The 22,090-nt window shown below is 36.9% G+C and overlaps 1 protein-coding gene across 2 annotated transcripts; it reads left to right on the top strand.

Moving 5' to 3' along the window:
* Positions 1 to 9,926: 9,926 nt before the first annotated feature.
* Positions 9,927 to 19,652, top strand: ptges (prostaglandin E synthase). 2 transcript variants are annotated; one of them, XM_007256958.4, is made up of 4 exons: positions 9,927 to 9,944; positions 10,077 to 10,250; positions 10,446 to 10,528; positions 17,927 to 19,652. In XM_007256958.4, the coding sequence occupies exons 2-4, from the start codon at positions 10,143 to 10,145 to the stop codon at positions 18,174 to 18,176; spliced, it is 441 nt and encodes a 146-aa protein (XP_007257020.1). In that variant the 5' UTR covers positions 9,927 to 9,944; positions 10,077 to 10,142; the 3' UTR covers positions 18,177 to 19,652. The 2 variants fall into 2 exon arrangements, with proteins under 2 accessions (XP_007257020.1, XP_049328309.1); XM_049472352.1 differs by lacking the exon at positions 9,927 to 9,944 and having other exon boundaries at positions 9,970 to 10,250.
* The last annotated feature ends 2,438 nt before the right edge of the window (positions 19,653 to 22,090 follow it).

Raw genomic sequence — 22,090 nt, 5'->3', positions numbered from 1 at the left:
CAGTAAATTTCCACTTAAGTAAGGTAACGTAGTATTTATACTTCTTTACATGACACCTCTGGCAACTATGAGTATGAGTGGCTAGGTTTCTTGTATTACACTGTGAGTACTCATCTTAGTATCACATTTCTTTCCACAGGCAGGACAGAAACCTGAGATACGAATGAACATTGCAGCGAATTCAAGCAGCAAACAGCATTTCAATGGTTCAAAACCACATTCATCATTACAGGACAAAGCAGGACACCTGGGGATCCTTTCCAGCTCTCTAGTGGTTTCCTTCCTCATCCTATTGCTGTCATAAAGGTATTGAAGCCAAAAGCTCATACAGAGTAATCTGAGAGGACAACAACAGCAAGTTCTCGCATTTTCATTCTTTTTGGTTCCAGTGAAAAAGGAGGATCAGACTTTTTTTCCTGACCTTGTTTGGAAAGGAAATTCAACTGGAAAGATAGCATTACGCTCTCTGCGAAAAGAGAGTGAGTGAGAGAGAGAGAGAGAGAGAGAGAGAGATTCTCTGGTGTAAATATTTATATCTGATATGTGTATGTAAAGCTGGACACAGGGAGTGGTGCTTTGACCCCGTAATTTCTGGACTACTTTCCTCACACTCACGAGAGACATCTGAGACTCATGCCATAGCAGATTAACTCCCTCAGGCTTTTTTTTTTTGTCCCGGGAAACAGGTTATTGTTATTTGCCCCGGGGTGAGGGTTTGTCAGTCTGCAAACCCAAAGGAACATTCCAAAGGAGTTTTCCCTCCTCTGTATCCAGAAAAAAAACTTTTTTTGTAGTTGTGGTGGTGGTGGTGAAAAATCTTACATTTGCATGCCAGATTGCTTCCATTTGTGTGGTGGTGTAGTGGGTAACAACACTACCTTTCCCCTTAGCAGACTGAGATTTGATTCCCTGGCCAAGCAAGCACTCAAAAACAAAAATAGTTCCCGGGAAAGACTACTAACACTATATGCTACTACCTGTGTAACATGATTCAGTTGTATGTCACTCTAAGTGTGTCACGCCTGAGCCTTTACACATTTGAATGAGTAATACAAGTAGTATATACAAAAAGTGTTAGCAAATAGAAAATAAAAGTGAGTCTATAGCTATTAGTGAGTTGAACTACCAAACTGTATATGTGTGTCTGATGTAGTACAGGACAGTATTGTTGCAATTAGACACATCAAATCAGAGAGTAAAGCATTATAATATAATATAATATAATATAATGTAAAGCATTAGTATTATTTAAGGTTGCACTAATATATTACATTAATTTGAGTGTTGTAACTAAGTGAGTGCTAAAATAATGTCCTATAAACTTGAAGTAGCTTAGATTTACTTGTTGTGAATTTTTTTTTTTTTTCTGCCATACCAAAACTGAAAACGAGCTATTTACTGTTTATTTAGTTTATGTATATTTTTAACTGATTATTCCAAAATCTAAAAAAACTTGAAACAAATATCTGTAAGGATTGTTGTAGATAAAAATGCACTGATGGGCAGTATGTCTAAAATCTAACAAAATATTATCATATTATGAGAATACAATTGAGTTGAGTTTGAATTGAGTTATAGTAAAATGTTGTATTGATATTTTGATATGTTAAGACGTTCCCCACTGTGTGGTCACGTACTTTCCCCTTAAAACATACGCTTGTAGTCACATGCTCAATAAAATAATCATTAATTTATTGTAATCAATGTAAAATGTTCAGTTAATCAGTTAATGATATTGATTTGAGGTTGTTTCACCCAGTGGTAGAAAGGCATGGCAATGAACAACATTGTATGCACTATTTAAACACCTTTTTAAATAAATAATAGAAGCTGAACACACTTTCTGGTATAAATAATTAATATGTAACACTTCACGTGCTTTAAGTGTAATAATAACAATACAATTTCTTGTTTATTTATTATTAATTATTCATATTAAATGATTTCAGGGTGTATGGAGAGCTGTGTTGAAAAATGTGACATGCTTACTTTTTGAATGAAGCAGATGAATGAGTGTGTGTGGATTACTTTTTGACTACGAGTGTGTGAGTATATATATATATGTGTGTGTGTGTCAGTCATTAGACTGAGGTCATGTCTAGTTTAAGTGCACACCTGGAGTGTGTCTGGGACCGTGTGTCTGTTAAGTGTTAATTCATGACAAGCATAAATGTAACTGGATGATATCAGAGCTGATGATGTTATAATTAACCCCTTAACCACTTGTACATTGCACTTATTAATTACAATAGGGGTATAATAATGATAGTTTACTGTTAGCACATTGTTTTTCGAAGTGTTGACAAAAGAATAAACCTAATCAGAGCCTTACGATGTGGATATAATACGAAGTGGACACGTAATGCAATAATGGGCTGCGCAATATGCACTCAGCTGCTGGACAGATGGAGTCAGTCAGGACAGACAGCTAGACAGAGAGCTATGGAACTGTCCGGTTTTCCAGAGATCCCTCAGCAGGACTACCACAGACTGTCCGGCCTGCACTACACGTCCTCCTTCTCCGACGCTGAGGACTGCTGTGACGACCTGACCAGTACAAGCTCTTCTTCAGACTATATGGGAATGGATGATTGACAGCTGTGCTTTCACTGAAATGTATAGAACTTGTATATACTGTATATATGAACATGATTTATTGGGAGTTTTCTGATTTTTGCCAGTTTTTGATTTTCAGTGATTTCCACTGTAATGTTACAATTCACTAATGATATATAACATTTTCAATTAACTATCACACATTTTTCAAAACAGTAAAAATAAGCTGTGCCTGATAATGTGACTGTTTTTCATCTATTAAAGGTGCCATAGAATGCAGTTATTCAGTATTTTTATTTATTCTCCCATGCCTATATACACTGATTGGCCAAAAAAAAGTCTCCATCTGGATTTAAGTAGAAGTAAATGATGTGGGGTTGATGCTGTAGTTGGTCTGCAGGTCTAGGTTCAGCAACAGTATGTGCTGAAAGAATGAGGTCAGCTGACTACCTGAATATACTGAATCAAAAAAAGGGGATTTTCCATTTGTGCATTTCTTCTTCCCTGATGGCACGGCCATATTCCAAGATGATAATGTCAGGATTCATGGGGCTGGAATTGTGAAAGAGTGATTCAGGGAGCATGATATCAAAAATGTTCCCAAAAATCGCCAGTGCACCTTATAATCCTGTGCGCCTTATGTATGAATGTATTTTATGTATTCTACCAGTCAGGTTGTAAGAAGCATTAAAGCCACTCTGCTCTACTCTGAAGTGCAGCGTTATAAAGAAGTTTTAGTTTAGTTCTCCAACTGCATTAGCATTAGCTGCTGACCGTGCTAAGCGCTAGCTATTTTTCCGTTCATAGGTAAATATTATCGACCTGTACCCTGCTGCTGCTGACTGCGCTAACTACCCCTGTTCTGATTGATCTTTTTATATCACCAGTACTCAGTTTCCAGTAAGGTAAGAATGGTGCATTTGATGTTACTATTCTTGGTAAAATGTTAACATTGTTTACATACTACATCAAACTTCACTGAAACCAATAGAGAAACTTGGTGGTGGTGTATCGGTAATGTATAACATGATCTTTAAAAACATTAAAAAGATCAAAAGCTCTAATTTTTGCTGAGATTTGCTCATTAACTATTTTGTTATATAATACACTTAAATAAAGAACCTTTCCCATAATATCACTTGGTATGGTATCACTAACATTTTCAGCTGTGTACAAAGAATTACTTAGAAAATATCAATTTACTAATAGTTTTAAATTACAATCCATTACACTAAATAAGATTGAATTGTGATTTTTTTTAAGAGGAAGGAAGAATGAGTCAATCTGATTCAGTGTACAGAATACAGAACCCCCAGTGAGCTCTGAGGCAAGTAAAAACTCCCTCAGAGCTGGAGGTGGAGGAAACCTTGGGAGGACCATCCTACCACTGGTCAAATGGCTTTTAATTGTCTCTTAATTAGCATCACTCTTATGACCCCCCCAAAGAGTATATCAGGACCTCCTTGGAGGACACAACCCCCAAGTTAAGAACCCCAAGTTTAATATAATTCATAAATTTCTTTAGTTACCAAATGAATCACAGCCCTCAGCAAGCCACAACAGTAAAATTACAAACTACTGATTTCCTGTTGAACAAAGTTAGTCTGGATTTTCTGATGAAGGGTGAGAGATTTACTGGGTAAATCCAGTCAAACCTACAAGATCTATCTTGTATAGCGCGTGCAGAGGATGTTGCATCACCGCCTGCGCTTCAGGAAGCTGCTTCTAAAGATCTGCTATTCTGGTCTCAGCCAGTTGTCTACGTTTCACTGCAATGCAATCACACACTCATTCAGTAACCTTTCCCTCCAGCTCATTCAGTCCTCACGCAACAATGATCACAGCTTAAACCACAGCAGTGAACACAAGCACATTTAATCACCTGAATCATACACTGCAGGAAATGATGAACGTAATCCTGACATTTCCTGAAAAGTAAGCATTAATAACTTTAATGTGAAATAATGTAACTTTTTCTTTCCAGACTGAACCAATAATGTTGGTCCATTAATCATCATTTGACAGCTGGCATTTACAAATAATGTAGAAAACGAAAATGATATGGTTTTGATATGATAGTAGTAGTATACTGCAATTTCTTAAACCATAAAAGTGCACAATTTCTTATTTACCCTGTTTGTAGAAGATAATAGAAATTTATTATTGTCATCATGACATATTAAACATCCTTATCCATATATAAGAGAATATATTAGTGCATCTGAATAGCATTGAAAAGTTACTTTATTTCAGTAGTTCAGTTCAAAATGTAAAATGCATATATTATATAGATGTTGTTATGTATAAGACAGTATTTTAATATAATCAGAAAAATATATATTATATAAGACCAATTGATACTTTTGGCAGTAAGCCCAATCCTGCTGGAAAATCTCCAAACCATCACTGATTGTAGAAACTTCACACTAGACCTCAAGCAGCTTGCACTGTGTGTCTCTCCACTCTTCCTCCAGACTCTGCTTCCTTGATCCAAACAAAATGTAAAATTTACTGATGATCAGTGATGGTTTGGAGAGACATGTCATCTGCTGGTGTTGATCCACTGTGTTATATCAAGTCTGAAGTGCAGTTTTTTCCCAGAAAATATTACAGCACATCATGCTTCTTCCCTTATATAATATTCAACATTTCTCAGATATTAATTCTTAGATTAAACAATAAAATAAATAAACTCAATAAAATAGTTCACTCTGTGTGTAATACATCTATATGATATATGAGATATCATTATTAATATATATATATATATATATATATAAGATTATGAAAAGCATTTCAGATTTTACAAAGTAATATTTGGTGAACGAACCAGGCACAGCAAAAATGGTTTAACATAAAGTAGCACATAAGAGCAACCATTGAGCATAAGCAAAATATCAACCAAAACAGCCATTGAAAACCAAGCAAAAAACAGAGTATTGACAAGATAAAAGGTACAAACAGGCTACCACAAATTTAGAAAATCCAATGAGTTAAAACAGGTACAGGAGAGGGTGATCACTATTCAGGTGAGGAGGAATGGGACAGCAGTTTAGGATTGGTGAGGGTGAATGTTGTCACAGTAACACTGTGTAAAGGTGGCTTATTGAAGTTGCAGTTAGTAGATTTTATGAAAAAGAGAACTTAACACGTCTCAAAGACCATTTGTGCTGTTTATTAGAATTACTCTATTCATCAGAAAATGTGTCTCGTTGGGTCATTGTGAAGCCCTGTGTCTAAATTTGAAGACTGTTTATAAGTTATGTCTAAGAGTTTAATTCTAAAGGACAGAAGTGATCAGTAGCGCTGGTGAGCCCTGTGTTTGCTGTGCTGACACTTCACAGGGTGGCAACTTCCTGTCAAATAAATTGCGGGGTTTGTTTTGAGTACGAGAAAAGCCGTGAGATTTACGTCCACCGTTAAAGACCAGAGCAAAGGGCTAAACATGTAAGCAGCCTGTATTTAAGCAATGGACTCATGTGAGGTAAATGCTTTGAATTTTTGACAGTGTGTTGTTATCTTAGTTTTGTTTTCTCATAATGTCAAAAAATGTATTTTATGTTATCACTACTGTTATATTTTGACAATGAGATTAATAAGCTCTACATCTCCATACTTTTAGCAGCATTATGTGAGAATTTTTTTTTTTGTCAGACTCCTGAGCTCCCCCTACAGTCAGAAAGTGTATTTTTGCCGTTACACATACACATCTTTACACATCTGAACAAGCTGAGAGATTTAAAGTAAAAGAAGCATGTGGACTGTCACAAAGATTATGTGAAAGCAGAATGTAGATTTATAAATTGTGAGGTGTTATCTTGTGAGTGAGGCTGAACACTGGCCATTGTGCTCATGGCAAGACAATTTATTTATTATCGGAGCTGGACTGAGTGGGTGACAGATGGATGGAACATTAGATTTCTGAAGATGTGCAGGCTTCTTTTGATCAACAGTGTCACATGTGTACTGGGAATAAGTCATGGATGGTATTACCCTGACAGTGGACAGTGCAGTGAGTGGGTGATAATGATCATGTCCAGCAGCATCTGGCTAGAATTGTCCATGCAGACAGATAAGCAAATCACTGCAGCTTCTATAGGACATGGCAAAAGACATGGGACATCATACTAGTTGCTGTTTCAGTTTTATTACAGGATTTTACCAAAAAATATGACTTAGGTTTCGCAATGTTACGCAATTCTCACCAGCGTTTTCCTGTCTGCGTCACTAGAGTTACATAATGCATTTTCTGGCACAGGGTAGCAAAAAAACAGAAATGCTAATGTCCAGTTTGTAAGTTGGTGCAGCATCTATAATTTTAAAGCTGGTATTTAAGGGTTACAATGCTACATACTAATGTTTTAAAGCCTATTTAAAGGCACTCAAAAGCCCTGTCTCTTATAAAACATACCCTAAAAGTGGGCCAATTTACCCTGCAGTATCACACTTGACTCAGAATTGAATTTGTTTAATAATGCATATTAGAACTGGGAAAACCCAAATGTATGCAATAGCTGATATGCCCATATTTCCAATATTTATGGGATTATTAAACTACCTTGTTATGCTACAATGCTGATGACAGGTTGAGCTTTGGTACGTGTCCCTGGATCACTTTTAATCTTCAAACTATGTGTGCTAACCGCTAACCCAGGAAAGGTGAGATATTTCTTATGTAGACGTGGTTAAGAATTAGGGACATAACATATTCTTGAAAAAGGAACCTGTTAGTGTTCTGAAACCACAGACAAATCCTTAAATAACCGTCCTCATCTCCTGATTAAGGATTGTGCAAATCTTTTGTTGGCTAATACACACTTCCTTGCTTCCATCAAGATGCGATAATTCTGTGTAAATTCTCACTTTTATGCAATAGTTTACTCATTTCCCTCACTCCTAGAAAAACCTAATCAGTGGAGCACTGGACAGTAAAGCTGCTATAATCTGGTATATGAGTAATGTAGCTATAGAGCTAAACTAGCACTAAACTGTGTCCAATTACTGACAGAGGTTTTCAAGGTTAACAAGCAGAAAAGCTAGCTAGAAATATAGACATTCATATATATGCCATAACATTAGCACCACTGACAAATGTAGAGAAAAACGCTAATTATCTTCATCTACAGAGGCATCTGTCAAAATCCTTAAATTTTTCCAAAATGTGAATGAATTTACCAACCAGGTTGGAAGAAGCAGTAAAGCCTTAGTACAACGTTATAATAAAGTTTCAGTTTAGTTCTCCAGCAGTATTAGCATTAGCCGCTAACCACACTAAGCGCTAGCTCTTTCTCTGTTCAAAGGTCAGTATCATTGGCCTGTAGTCTGCTGCTAACCCCGGCTAGCACTGCTGGAGCAGCATTAACATTAGCATTAACTAGGTTAAGCGCTAGCTCTTTTTCCATTCAGAGGTGAGTATTACTGCTGCTAACCCCGGCTAGCACTGCTGGAGCAGCATTAGCCGCTAACCGTGCTAAGCGCTAGCTCTTTCGCTGTTCAGGGGTAAGTATATCGGACTTTAGCCTGCATGTTTACCATGTTAAAACAAGGTAAGTGGCACAAACCACTAGCTAATATCGCCCTGACTTACCAGAACATTCAGGGTTCCTTCGTGTAGCGCTGTCGGGTGGCAATTACTAGTGCTAATCGCTGCTAACTGCTGCTCCCAGCCTTAGTGGAAATCTGGAAATCTAACTGTAAATAAACTAAAGAGCTTTACTCACCCAAATAAACAGTTTTCAGGAAAGAAATCTGTGTAGATTAACATCCAGACTTGCGTGAGACTTGAGAACACTGAAGAATTACAGTTTTGTTTACTTACAGTAGCTTAGTTTTACTTAACTTAGTTACCTCTAAGAAGGAAAACATTGCAACACCCCTGTTCCTTACTAGTGTTGCATATTGCGCCTTATAATCTGGTGCGCATTATGTATGAAAATAGACTAGAAAATAGTCATTAATTGATAGTGCGCCTTATAACCTGGTGCACCTTCAGTCAGTCAATTCTTGAAGGTAATGTGTTAAAAGCAGAAAAAATGGTCAGGCAAGAAAGTGAACCACTGACCACCAAAAGTGCTGAATTGTGATGGTTAGACCACTGGGTCATAACATCTCCATAACATCAGCTAGGTCTAGAGGACTACTTGAGCAGTACTGTTCTTATATTCATACTGATTACAGGTATGAGTAAAGGAACTCTAGATGAATGATTATGAATAACTTCATTCAGAACATTTCGTTTGATGATCTCCATCATCAAACATGAACCAACACGTTATCTTTAATAGACATGCATGAGCCAGGAGGAAAGTGTACTTTACCTCTATCTTCTTTTGGCTTTTTTTTTTTCATTCATTTTAAAATGTCTGTATGTGGTTTTTGTAAAAAAAAAAAAAAAAAAGGTGCTTCGGTGATCTGGTATTATGCTGCTTTAGTCTGGTGGGGAAGTGGACAGGGAAAAACGATAGGATTTCAGCTCTTGCTCATGAATATTCATGCAGGCAAACATATTGCCTCTGATTGGTTAACAGCACTGCGACACCAGGAGGCAGCAAGACAACAGTTAGAAACATTTTAACATAAAAACATTTTTACACTAATAACTAATAACTTTACAACATGTGTAATGCCCTAGCCTGACCTAGTCTTAGAGTCTCTGTAAAGCACAAAATCCTATGTAAACCTAGTTATTTACACACACAGGTGAGTAGTCCAGGTCCAGAAAGTAAAAATCCAACTGAGCCGCAGGCAGTTGGGACAAAACCGCGGGGTGGATCTTTACTTTCTGTACCTGGAATACCCACTGCGTCTTACAAAAGAAGGCTAGCTAGCTAAGTAACTAGTGTAAACAGAACTGTTCTAATAATACACCAACCTGTCTCATTTTTACTTTGCTGGTGGTGTTCCATAAACAAATTCTAAGCATTTGCTTCTTAGCTCTGAATTACTAGGCAAAGCATATAACACTAATGTGTTATTTGCACAATTAACGAAGGAATGAATGGTCATGCTATTCCTAGCACTATTCGCTCCTGTCTGACGAGAGGTGCTTGGCTAAAAACTGCAGGATTTCAATTACATAATATGATATATATCTAAATAAAACATAATTACATATTTAAATTACATATTTGTCAACTTGAAGAGGTTGTTGGGGGTGGTGTTGTGTGGCTTGGTGCTACTACTTCCCTTAAATTACTTTTTGTTGGTTTGAGTGTCTGAATACAGATGAAATGAATCAGAGTACAAACCAAAGGCTCCGTCTGGGTCTATTCATATCTTACCTGTGTACCATGATTAATGTTTCCTATGTAGACAGCACTACAACCCTGGGTGAGATGGAAGGAAGGAAAGAAAGAAGGAGGGAAGGAAAGCTGAACTGACAGAAGCTTGTAAGTGAAAGTTGTGGATTACAACAGACCATCCCCTCCCCAACACAAACACACACACTTTTCCAGTCTCTTGCTGCTGTGTGTGTGGTGAGTCAGTGCAGCACACTCAGCCTCTGCTTTTAAACCCTCTAGGAACCGCTTCCTCCTGTGCACTTCACAGTCTGCAGACTCTGCAGTGAGAACAACAGCAGCAGCAGCATGTTGGAAAACCCGGTCTTCTCCTGCTTCGTGTTTTACAGCACACTCCTAATACTGAAGATGTACATCATCGCCATCATCACGGGACAAGTCAGGCTGAGGAGGAAGGTAAGAAGAGTTTTTAAGAGAGATTTTAAGTGTCTTCAGCTTAACCAACCTAAAGTTTACCACTAGTTAGGCAGCCTTAAGTGTAGCTATACAGTTGTTGACTCTTAAAGTCTCATAAAACAAAAACTAATTAAGAAAAGAAAAGGTTGATATAGTAAATATGACATGGCATCTCTTCTCTTTCTCATCTGCCAGGCATTTGCCAACCCTGAGGACGCAATGAGACACGGAGGAGAGCAGTTCTGCCGTACAGACCCGTGTGTAGAGAGGTGTAGAAGGTAAACACCCTAACCCCTCATTATCTCCTGCTTGTAGTCTCTAAAATATGTGGCCTCAGGCACACTCTGCTGCATGTACCACATGGCTTAGGGAGGAAGGCTAGACCACATTTACTGAAACTGGTTTTAGTGTGGCTTATTAGACTATACCACATCCTGATGTGAGACTGCAATGCAGTTTCTGATTCAAATCTATACACTTCTAAGTAGTGGAAATACCTTTGATTCTCTAAAGGACCTTAAATAAATGTGTGATGGTGTGGCTCTAAATATAGAACTTAGGGCTGTAGTTTGTTTCTCTCTTCTGAATCAGTTAATAAGTTTGTGTACTTTGAGCTTTTTCTCCCTCGGTTTGTTTTGTTTTCACACAGGCACAAACCCAAAACCATGCAAGCACATTATCACCTCTGATTGGTCAGAGCTGTCTGGTGCAGAAACAAAAACATAAATACAGCAAGAAGGTTCTGTGTTCCAGACCAGCACATATAGTTGTGCAGTGTGAAGTTGCTTTAACGCGCAACACATGTAACAAACTTTGCACACTTGTGAACAATGCACAGTGCACAGAGCACATTTGGCATTTAGTGTGAAAACAGTTTAGCATGGAGCATCAGCAGAGATAGTGTTTATTCATAGCTATGTTAATTATCTGGCTAATATATCAGATTAAACTGCACCTGAACAGCTGTTTAGCTCAAACCTGAGGAGTATTTTTAATAGTCAGGTAGGATCAAGACCAAATCATGTTCTCACCATAAATATACCGCTCCAGAGTTAGTTTGGAACCAGACCAAGACCACCTCCTCTCACAGACCTTGGTGCAGTTATTTGGCATTGATTTTACACCTGCTGAGTCCATTTTAACTGGACCAAATAGTGCTGGTGTGAAAATGACCTTACATGTAACCTTTAGAACCTTTAGACCTATTGGCAATTACTAAGAATATATTGTGATTCTGTTACTATTATATTGTAAATACTTTTGTGTATCAGTAACAAAACAAAGTTCTTACAGGCCACATGGTCATATAGTTAGACGTATTGAATTTTTAGTTACTAGAATGTTTTCTGAATGTTACATTTAATGTTCTTAGAACATTCAATCTGTCCAAATTTCTGGATGTTCTTTTTTGATGATGATTTTATTTAACATTTTTAAACATTCTGGTAATGTCGCTGCAACGTCACTTGTGTTAATGTTTTAATTTTTAGTTTTTAGACTAGCTAAGAGCGTTATGTGAGAAACGTTCTTATGACATTGTGATGAAAACCATTATTATGTCACATGTTTCAAGAAAGTCCTTCAAACATTATTCCTATAATGTTACAGGCTAAACTTCCTGAAACCTATTTAAATAGTTGCTAAGCATTCTTATAACATTTTCTATTAGGGAAATTAAGCGTTTTGTAATTGAGATTATTGTAAAACCCCACACACTTTACATAGTTAACAGTTGTAATATATATATATATATATATATATATATATATATATATATATATATATATATATATATATATATATATATATATGTATATATACCTTTTACACTATTATATTTTGAGTAAATTTAGATTTAGTGCATTGCATCTTCTTCTCCCTTTACTTGAAAAGTTTCAGGCTGTTCAGTAGGGGCCTCCAGGTTGGATAATGTTCAAGCATGCTGGGAAATTGCGTCCTAGAGGGAAAAAAACAGTCCAAATGCTTTTTTTTTCATTACTGCCTCCAAAAATGTTCCATATCTGTTTAGTCCATTCCGTTACAGCTGGATTTCCAGATGTTGCAGACTCATATCTCTCTACTCCCACCATGTTTGTTTTTTCTTCGCAATGTTGAGAAATACTTCCCTGCATCTGCACTAAATTAGTGGAGAAAGAAGTTATGGGAGCTTGTGAATAATTTAGTGCCAGTTGGATAGTTGACCATGGCCTGTTCTGTTCTGTTTTCCCCTTGTTTTCTTTATGGGTCAGGAATGTAACCTCCTCCCTTTTATCGCCCCAGTTATCCCCATTTGCTGGCCTGGGTCTTTTTGGCTTGAGTGTGATGGAAAAACTTGGAAAGGGCCCCTTTTCTGCACTGTTCTTTTACTTTAGTTGTTCCAATTATTATGTTTGCGTAGTTTATAGTTTAAAAAAACGTAATAATTGATACATGGTAATTTTCCAAACTATCTTCATCACTTACACAAGTAACACAAGTTGGCTGTTGTTAATTGTTGTGCTTTAAAAACGTATGCTTTTAAGATTTATTTAGGGTTAATTTATTAGATTAGATGCTCAAACAGAAAAAGGGTTTAATGTTGAAAGGGCAGCTCAAAACAGCCCAAAGTACAGAAACGTAATCAGCAAAACCAGATCCACAGGGCAAACAAATCCTTTAATTTTCCCAAAAAATCATCAGTGCGCCTTATAATCCAGTGCGTTTTATGTATGAATTTTACCAGTCAGGTTGTAAGAAGCAGTAAAGCCACTCTGCCAAATTGCAGTGTTATTCAGTGTTCAGGGTGATAAAATGTAAGAAAAGATTTAATATGGTCCTTCCCCACATACAGCTCTAGAAAAAAAAAAAAAAAATAGAAGACCACTTCAGTTTTTGAATCAGCTTCTCTAATTTTACTATTTATAGATATATGTTTGAGTAAAATAAACATTATTGTTTTATTATATAAACCACAAACAAATTGTATCCCAAATTCCAAATAAAAATATTGTTATTTAGAGCATTTATTAGCAGAAAATGAGAAATGGCTGAAATAACAAAAAAGATGCAGAGATTTCAGACCTCAAATAATGCAAAGAAAACAAGTTCATATTCATAAAGTCTTAAGAGTTCAGAAATCAACATTTGCTGGAATAACCCTGTTTTCAATCAGTTTTAATGCATCTTGGCATGTTCTCCTCCACCAGTCTTACACACTGCTTTTGGATAACTTTATGTCTTTACTCCTGGTGCAAAAATTCAAGCAGTTCAGCTTGGTTTGATGGCTTGTGATCATCCATCTTCCTCTTGATTAGATTCCAGAGGTTTTCAATTTGGTAAAATCAAAGAACCTCATCATTTTTAAGTGGTCTCTTATTTTTTTCCAGAGCTGTATGAACAGAGGACAGTGCTTCTCAAAAACGCATCCTAATCCGAGGTGGTCAGAGACACTTGACCACACTGATTGCTGCAATCGAAACATAGGCTTAGAAATCTCAGTTTTTATGTTTTTAGGAGGCCAGCTTCTCTATAATCAGTACTTATGTAAGTGTGTAACAGAGAAAGTATGTGAAAGGGTGCGTACAAACTTGTAAAAATCCTTGTGAGGCCTCAAGCCCTGAAACAATATTTATGGGACCAGGTCTGGCAGCCTGGAAGGAAACGCACTTCACCCCAGTCTGCTTTAACTCTCTCTAAAAGCATCAGATCTGTTTTTCTTCCTAATGTTATCTGATCCAGCATGAACGCAAAGGCATGTTATCTCTATAAACCCTTGCTGAAATATCTGCAGATACAGTATGTTGGGTATGTAATGTTATTGCTGTCTGGATGTTTTGAATGTTTAAAAGGAAGAGAAAGATCAGATAAATCAGAAAATAAAAGAGAAATGCTGGACAAAATCAAAGTCTGACTAAACAAAGATTAATGTTGGTGTTGAATCTGATCCAAGTTTTGAAACTTCAACATTCAGTCCATTAAATACTTAAAAAGTAAATTCCTGCATCCAAAACAGAGCATTTTTGATAATTATCTCCTTACCATAAATCACTCCACTACCAATCTGCCCTGTGTTATCAGTGAGCTGCCTCATTTCCAGTTCTCGCTCCGAAGAAAACCTGTCTGCAGTGCTCATACCCCTGCATGTTTAGAACTGAAATGTTTAAGCTGCTGGTTAGATCACGTCCACTCTTAACTTTTACTCTCTTAACCTAACACTCCAAAGCTTACTACATACTAATACGTATTATTCAGTATCTATAGGGACGTCTATACAAAGTGGTTGGTGCGATTCTTTAGTATGTAAAGACATATTTGGACAGCCAGCGAGCCGAATGCCAGTAAAGAGGTTAATGCTAATATCATTCATTCTTTATTAAAATGATCAAAACATTAATTCTATCACTAACCATTTTAATCCATCAACCTCATCAATCCTAATACTAACCATTTTTAGCCACTACAATCCTGCTGAAAAAGCAGTTTAAGCTGTTTTCAATGTATTTGACGAGCTACGATCTTACGCAGATACTGGATTTGTTCTATAAGCGTGACCAACTTGACCAAGCTAGACAACCTGACCATGAGCATGAGCAGCATAGCCACACTGTTTAACTAGCATGACCAGCATGACCAAAAATAAGCAAAATCAAATGCAACAGAAACAAATACAGGATATGTTTATATATATGGATTATCAGCTTTTTTTTAACCACCTTGCCCCTCTTATACCATCTTATGCCATCTGAAAAAACAGCTACCAGCTAAACATTGTCTAGAGCTGCAGTTTTCTAATACTAGTTAGACACATATTTAGCTATAAACATAACCTTAAATCTACTAATAACATCCTAATGTATGAATGAACAGAATTGATTAAGCAATTTGTCTACCTACCTTAAAAAGCCACTAATCACTAAACCCTATTTAAAATATGCCAGTCCTGCTTAACATTATTATAAAAAATTCCTAAACTTCCCAAACTAATCAATAATACTGCCCCTCTCGTGACGTTTAACAATCAGCCAATCAGCTCTCCCTTCTGCCCATCCTCTAAACCCATACATCACCCAGTGCCCCTCCTAAACTACCAATTCCATTTTTAAGCATTTTTCAAATTTGAGCTGTGGGTGTCCCTTTAACCAGTGGCCAGATAATGCTGCTTGTTATATAAATGCTATATCAACAGACATTTCACTCTGCAAAAACTCATTGCAGGGATATAGAGTGCCACTCACTCAGTACAAAGTGCAAAAGCAAATCTGATACTACAGTTTCATGATTTCCAGGCCATTGTAGGTAATTTGCAGACATCAGTGAGCCCCTATCTAGAAACGTCCAATCACAGAAGTCGCAGACAAAGTGTGATGTCTATATCCACATCACACTGAACTCCATCATGAATGCATTGGTTCAGGCTGAGCGTTACGTTTCTCAAGCCCAGCACACTGGGCTGATCAGCGAGCAGCTGTTCCACTTGAGTTAGTAAATTGCTTTCTAGCATTTCCTCTTCAGTCTGCTGCATGTAAGTGCTTATAAGAGGAAGTCAAGTCTAAGAGAAGCTTAGCATGCATATGTAATGCCTCTTGACCTTCTGCAAGTTACTGAGCTATTCTGTTTAGCAGAGGTGGCAGCTTGGAATCCTGAAAAAAGTTTTTCCAGAGCTGTATTAAGGAAGTGGTTTATACGGGAATGTACTTGTGGCTCTGCCGTGTGTAGGAAGTTGGCTAATGCGGTACTTTGTGGTGTTGACCCACACTGTTGTGAGAAGGCATTCTCGTGAAATTCCCCCATCAGACGTCACATTCAGAGTCAGCAGTAATATTCCCAACCTTTCCACGTCCAAGCACAGTGACCAATCTAGAGCAGCATCATAATTCCGTTTTCCGCCTTGTGAAAGTGACGTTCAGAGGATTGCACAAAGCAAATATGTCCGTCTCCTGAGTGAAAGTTTAGTCTGTGCCCAGATGACGTCGGCACTGTTCAGCATCTGGGCGGGATGCCAGGACACTGACTCAAGACTCAGACTTACACCTCAGACCCCTGATTTAAACCAGATGTCATGGCTTTCTTGTGTGTACATGCACAGATTTGCACAATCCTGCATCCAGCACAGCCTAAACACTCATATAGACAAAAAATATCATCCAAAGTTTTCTTCTTTAGCTTTGCTCTGGAGCTGTGAGGCTAACGTAGCCAAGCTTAGCATAATGTAGATCATTACACACTAAATTAATACACACTTACCTCAAACTGTGTTAAAAGGCCGAAAAACCCTTGATTTTCCTCGTTTTTCTGATGTAATTTATTTATGCACCAAAAGTAGTCTTACTACTTTATTTTACTATTTTCATTTTCCTCCATTTTTTTTTACTTTAGAATTAGACAGGTTATTTCTGTTATATTGTCTTTAATATAAATAAGCTCTGTTAAGATTGATTGTTCTGTATTGATCTGTATTCTGTTTCAAAAGGCCTTTTCAGATTGGAATACTCCTAATACTCTGATGTTGACTCTGATTGTTTACCTTTATAAAATACTTTTTTTGTCTTCTGGGTAATGGTTTTCTTGCAGTTTTGAAGGGTTCTTGACATAAATGTCAATGATAAGGGAAAATACATATTTCTTACGTCATAATTAGCATAAGTGATTCTGTCATGTTTAAATTTGTTTAGCTATTTTATACTATTTTATTAGCCTAAAAGGTAATCTGAGTAAATTGTGGTTTTGTGTGTTTATTTGTAATACACTTAATTTTTTTATTTCTCTAAAACATCATTACTTTTTTTGTTTTACCAGATTTACCAGCTGATTACCAGATTAGATTTAGAGTACAGTAAATAAGTGGGTCTGGTATGTTCTACTCTGAATAGGTGTTTCTCACAAACACTTTTAACACAATTTTTTAGACTAGCTGAGAGACACAGAACTGTTAAAATATACATAGGCACAGACACTTTCTATACATTTACACAGAGTTCAAAATGGCTTTCTTAAAATTGCAATTTTTTATTCACATTTTGAAGGAGCACTTCCCTTCTTGGTTCACATGGAGCAATACAGCAACTTTTAGCCGATGTGAAAATAGCTATTTCTTTGCATGGGCAGCCCTATGCCCCTATCACTAGCATTGTAAAGCCTGTTAATAGCATTGCTAAAAGTTATATATGGTGGAATGCTGGGGGCAAATAGAGTTGGGATATTCAACAAATGTTCATACTCGTTTCATGGTTCACTACACCCCAAGTCCATTTCACAGCAGACTTCTCCTTGAACTGCACAATGTAACTCTGGTGAAGCGAGCAGGACTGCGCAATGCTGCATAGCCTGACACTAAGGAATGTCTCTTTAAGTTGGCTTTATGACCCTCCAGCTCAGAACCAGTCATTCCATTCTGTTTACACAGCAGTGTCCACCATTTCCACCAGCACAATACACCACATTACACTACACAATCAAGGTCATTTTATAGACCAGCCTGTTCTGTAATGGTCTGGTACTTTTCTATGTCCGGCCCTTTCAGAGCTAATGTAGCGTTAAACAAGCACTGTTACACAAATACTGTCTCCTTTGTTATGAACTGAACAACAAAAAAAGTAATATTTGTGTAAAATCCTGTGTAAAATCCTAACTTACCAATTCAGTCCTCATGATTTTTTTACTTTTATTGATGGTTTTGTATTTGTGTGTGTGTTTTTCAGAGCTCATATCAATGACATGGAGAACATCTTCCCCTTCCTGTTTCTGGGAGCCATCTACTCCATGACAGAACCTTCACTGGCAGTAGCAAAAGGTCACTTCTTGGTCTTTTTCTTGGGTCGATTGGTTCACAGTGTGGCATACCTGTGTGCACTGAAAGCACCGACGCGGTCAGTAGCGTACACCATCGCTCAAGTTCCCTGCGTCTCCATGGTCGTCCAGATACTTATGGCTGTGGCCTCGTTTGCTTGATGAGCAGAACTGTCCGTTGCCTACAGCCTGGTGGGGGATTACTGATGACTGAATATGACTGAATATGTCTAAAAAAAGACTGATTACGATGCCTACTATCTGTAAGCTCTGTGTAGTGAATCAGCATATGGGCGGATAAGTGCATCATCATGCAATTTTTTTATTGGCATGAAACAAATCTTTCAGAACATTCCTTGTATTGTACTGAGACCTGTCTTACAATGCATGATTCCTTGGTTATTTATCTCATTTTAAGCTTAGTTTGTACAATCAGTACAAATAAGTCCTTTTCTATGCATATTCTAGCTCAGGAAGCTCAGCATTGGGAACAGTGAGCGATAAAGAATAGATAAAGAAAGATAAAAGCCGCTGTAAAAGTCACTCTCTCTAAATGCAGTACCAAGAGAGAGAAGAAGGAGAAGGTGCGGGGGGACAAACAAGACTACAGTTACCATAAACCACTACAGTTCCCACAATAGCAAACTTTTAAGCACCACTGCAGTCTAGAGGATATGCTGACTCGTATTTCTAAGTTGAACATGCTTTATCAGGCCCCTAGTCCATTCCATTATTCGTATACTGTATACACATATTTATGTTGTACTGTAGGCCTATTAGATATTGTATGCATGAGGCTGAAATGTTGCGATTCAAATGAAGGTTATTTAATGTCGTCTCAGCTCTGAGGTTTTGAGTGCTGTGATTTGAAAGGACACTGAGGAAGGTCTTTTTTTCTGAGGTATGATTTGTGACCCTCCAGCTCAGAACCAGTACTTCCATTCTGTTTACACAGCAGTGTCCACCATTTCCACCAGCACAGTACACCACATCACAATCAAGGTCATTTTATAGATCAGCCTGTTCTACAAGGGTCTGTAAAGTCTGTCTGTCCTTGTTTCTGGCTTTGAACTTAAATTATGAAAAGTGTTTTTGTCTTTGTTATGAACAGAACAACAAAAAAATGCAAGTTGTACATCAAACAAGTGAGGTTAAAGCAGCAGTCCGTAAGATTGTTTTATTAATGATTTAGGAGTGGACAAATATATTCTTACTAAACAAATATTCAATGTAATTTCTCTCTCTACAATTTCACAGTAAAATATACAGAATTTCACACAGCAATTTATTTACATTAACCTGCATTAAAAGTACTCTTTCACACTTTCTGTGCAATTACACATTCTCACCAGAGAGGTCTCCAAATCCCCAAATCCACAAATCTTATGGACTGTCACTTTAACTGTTGGCAATGAGCATACAACACTGCAGTATCTTAAACATTAGGCCAATAAGTGTTTTCTCGCACATTTTAACAGGACTGTTACTCCACAATTGAATTATGAGCCTTTTTAGAGATTTTGAATATAGTATTGTATATTAAATTATTAAGAGTATTTTATTATCGTAGTGTTTTATATCTACTGTTTTTTTCCAAATGTAAGAACATGAAGACATATGTTTTTTTTTTAAATAAACTTTATAACAAAAAAACATTGTGTGTGCATGTGTAAAAGAGTGAAAATGGAAGGAGCCCTGTGGAGTTAGATAATGAGACGCTGGACTCCAAGATACCAAGAGGCGGATTCCAGCATTCCACTGAGTTGTGCAAGAACAAGATCAGACAGAGCGGAAGAGACAGATGAAGAGATGGAGATGGTACACTTTGGCACAGACATCTGTGCAGTGAAAGCCATTAATTTTCCTGTCTTGCTCAACTGATGGATAAATAATGACGTAATTCCATGGCACAAATAATAACTATATTCTATATTTCTGTATGAATTTAACTGGAGACGTGACTAGATCTTCATTTTACATCTTAAACTACATAAAGAAAACTCACCTAAACAAACACTGCAGAAATATTACACACTGGCATGCCAATAGTAATTAGGCATGAACTAGTATCAAATCATATTACGAGACAAGAGTGGTGTGCATGAAAGGTAAAAATGCCTCCTCTCTTGACAATCTTACATTTGCTCGACAATTATGTAGAAGTCAGAAGTCTAGGTGAACAAAACTTTTGGTTTAAAGGAAACCAAAAACTCTGTATTACAATATAAGAACCTAATTCAGGCTGTCAAGCATGGGGGTGAAAGTATCATGGGTCCACGAGGTCTTGCCATTATTAAAGAACTTAAACTTAACCATAAGTGGATCATGCAGCAAGACAATGACCTTAAACCCTAAACTCACAAGTAAATCTACAAAGAAATGGTTAAACCAGCATAAATGCACCTTTTTGTCTTGCACCCAATGATTCTGGACTCACTGTCTGACTACGTATAAGCAGATATGAAGATAGATAAATGATCTGGGGTGCTCAAAACATACAGCTCTGGAAGAAATTAAGAGACCACTTCAGTTTCTGAATCTGTTTTTCTGATTTTTATATATTTATAGGTGTATGTTTGAGTAAAATGAACATTGTTGTTTTATTCTATAAATTACAGATAAGATTTCTCAAAAAAAAAAATCCAAATAAAAGTATTGTCATTTTTAGAGCATTTATTTTCAGAAAATGAGAAATGACTGAAATAACAAAAAAGATGCAGAGCTTTCAGACCTCCAATAATGCAAAGAAATCAAGCTCATATTCATAACATTTTAAGAGTTTAGAAATCAATATTTGGTGAAATAACTCTAGTTTTTAATCACAGTTTTCATGCATCTTGACTCCACCAGCCTTACCCACTGCTTTTGAATAACTTTATGCCACTCCTGGTGCAAACATTCAAGCAGTTCAGCTTGGTTTGGTTCAGCTTGGTAAAATCAAAGAAACTCATCATTTTTAAGTGATCTCTTTTTTTTTCAAAACTGTTTACCTGCTATTGTTGCCAGCTATTGGTAGAAATGATTGATCGGAAGTCGTCACACATTATGTATGATTCAGAGTGAAAGGGCAGCGTCGATAAGATCACTGCAAATAACTATTAGAAGAAAATGTGTGGGTTTGAGTTTTGCCTGGTTCAGTGCGAGTTCCGGCCTGTCTCTCAGATCCCCGCTGCTGTGTGTGTTTATGTGTCAGCACACGTCTGTGGTATTCAGGGCTGTGTGTTTAAATGACATGACTACTATTATGTGTTTGGGTTCTCTGAGTCTGAGTAATGTAATTTTGGACTTCAAAAGCCTGGAAGTCATCAGAAAATGAGAGGGAAAAGTCGTACAGACAGATCTTTGAATAGAAGTATAATCTTTGGGCTGGAACAATACCAGAACCTTTACACACTATATATATATTACACCCTCTCACACACTGAAATGTGAAATATATGTCCAAGGTCATAGTCAGCTTCTTTGTGTCTGGCAAAGAGGAAGAGGATTTTAGACTCTAGTAGCCAAGTAATAATTCATATCGTATAGTACAAATTACCTACATGTTATTAACTATACTAATGGAAAGTGATCTTGCATTGTTATCTACATAATTTTTTCCAATATCTCTATATAGAGATGACTAGCTCCCTGCTCTGTTATACACTGCATTGTGGGAAAATAGTGTCCATCTAATACACACCCAAAAAACAACCCATTGGCTACTGAATATGTATAATGGCTATAATCACCTTCTCTCTTACAGCCTTAGCTGTTCAGATCATTTAATTCAACCCTTTTAGGATAATTGCGTTTGACACGAGTGTGAGCTAATTTATTATAATTAATTCTAAATAAAATGTGACTTTTTTGGCTGTCCAAGACTAGACTACTTTCACTGAACTATTTTCCATGATTCAGTGATGAGATTTTTACTATAATATAAAGTTGACTTCTTATTAATAAAGGCTAAAGGCTATAAATATTGAATAGTTTAGTTTTAGTCTGCATAAGTCTGCATTTTTAGTCAGTAAAATAGCAAGAAAGTCTATACAAATTGTGTCTATTAAAATGTTAACTGTTTTCTGTCTTTTTAA

Source organism: Astyanax mexicanus, chromosome 1 (assembly GCF_023375975.1).
Source record: "Astyanax mexicanus isolate ESR-SI-001 chromosome 1, AstMex3_surface, whole genome shotgun sequence".
Lineage (NCBI taxonomy): Eukaryota > Metazoa > Chordata > Actinopteri > Characiformes > Acestrorhamphidae > Astyanax > Astyanax mexicanus.
The sequence above is the reverse complement of the archived record's forward strand: the minus strand, read 5'-3'. Positions and strand labels throughout refer to the sequence as shown.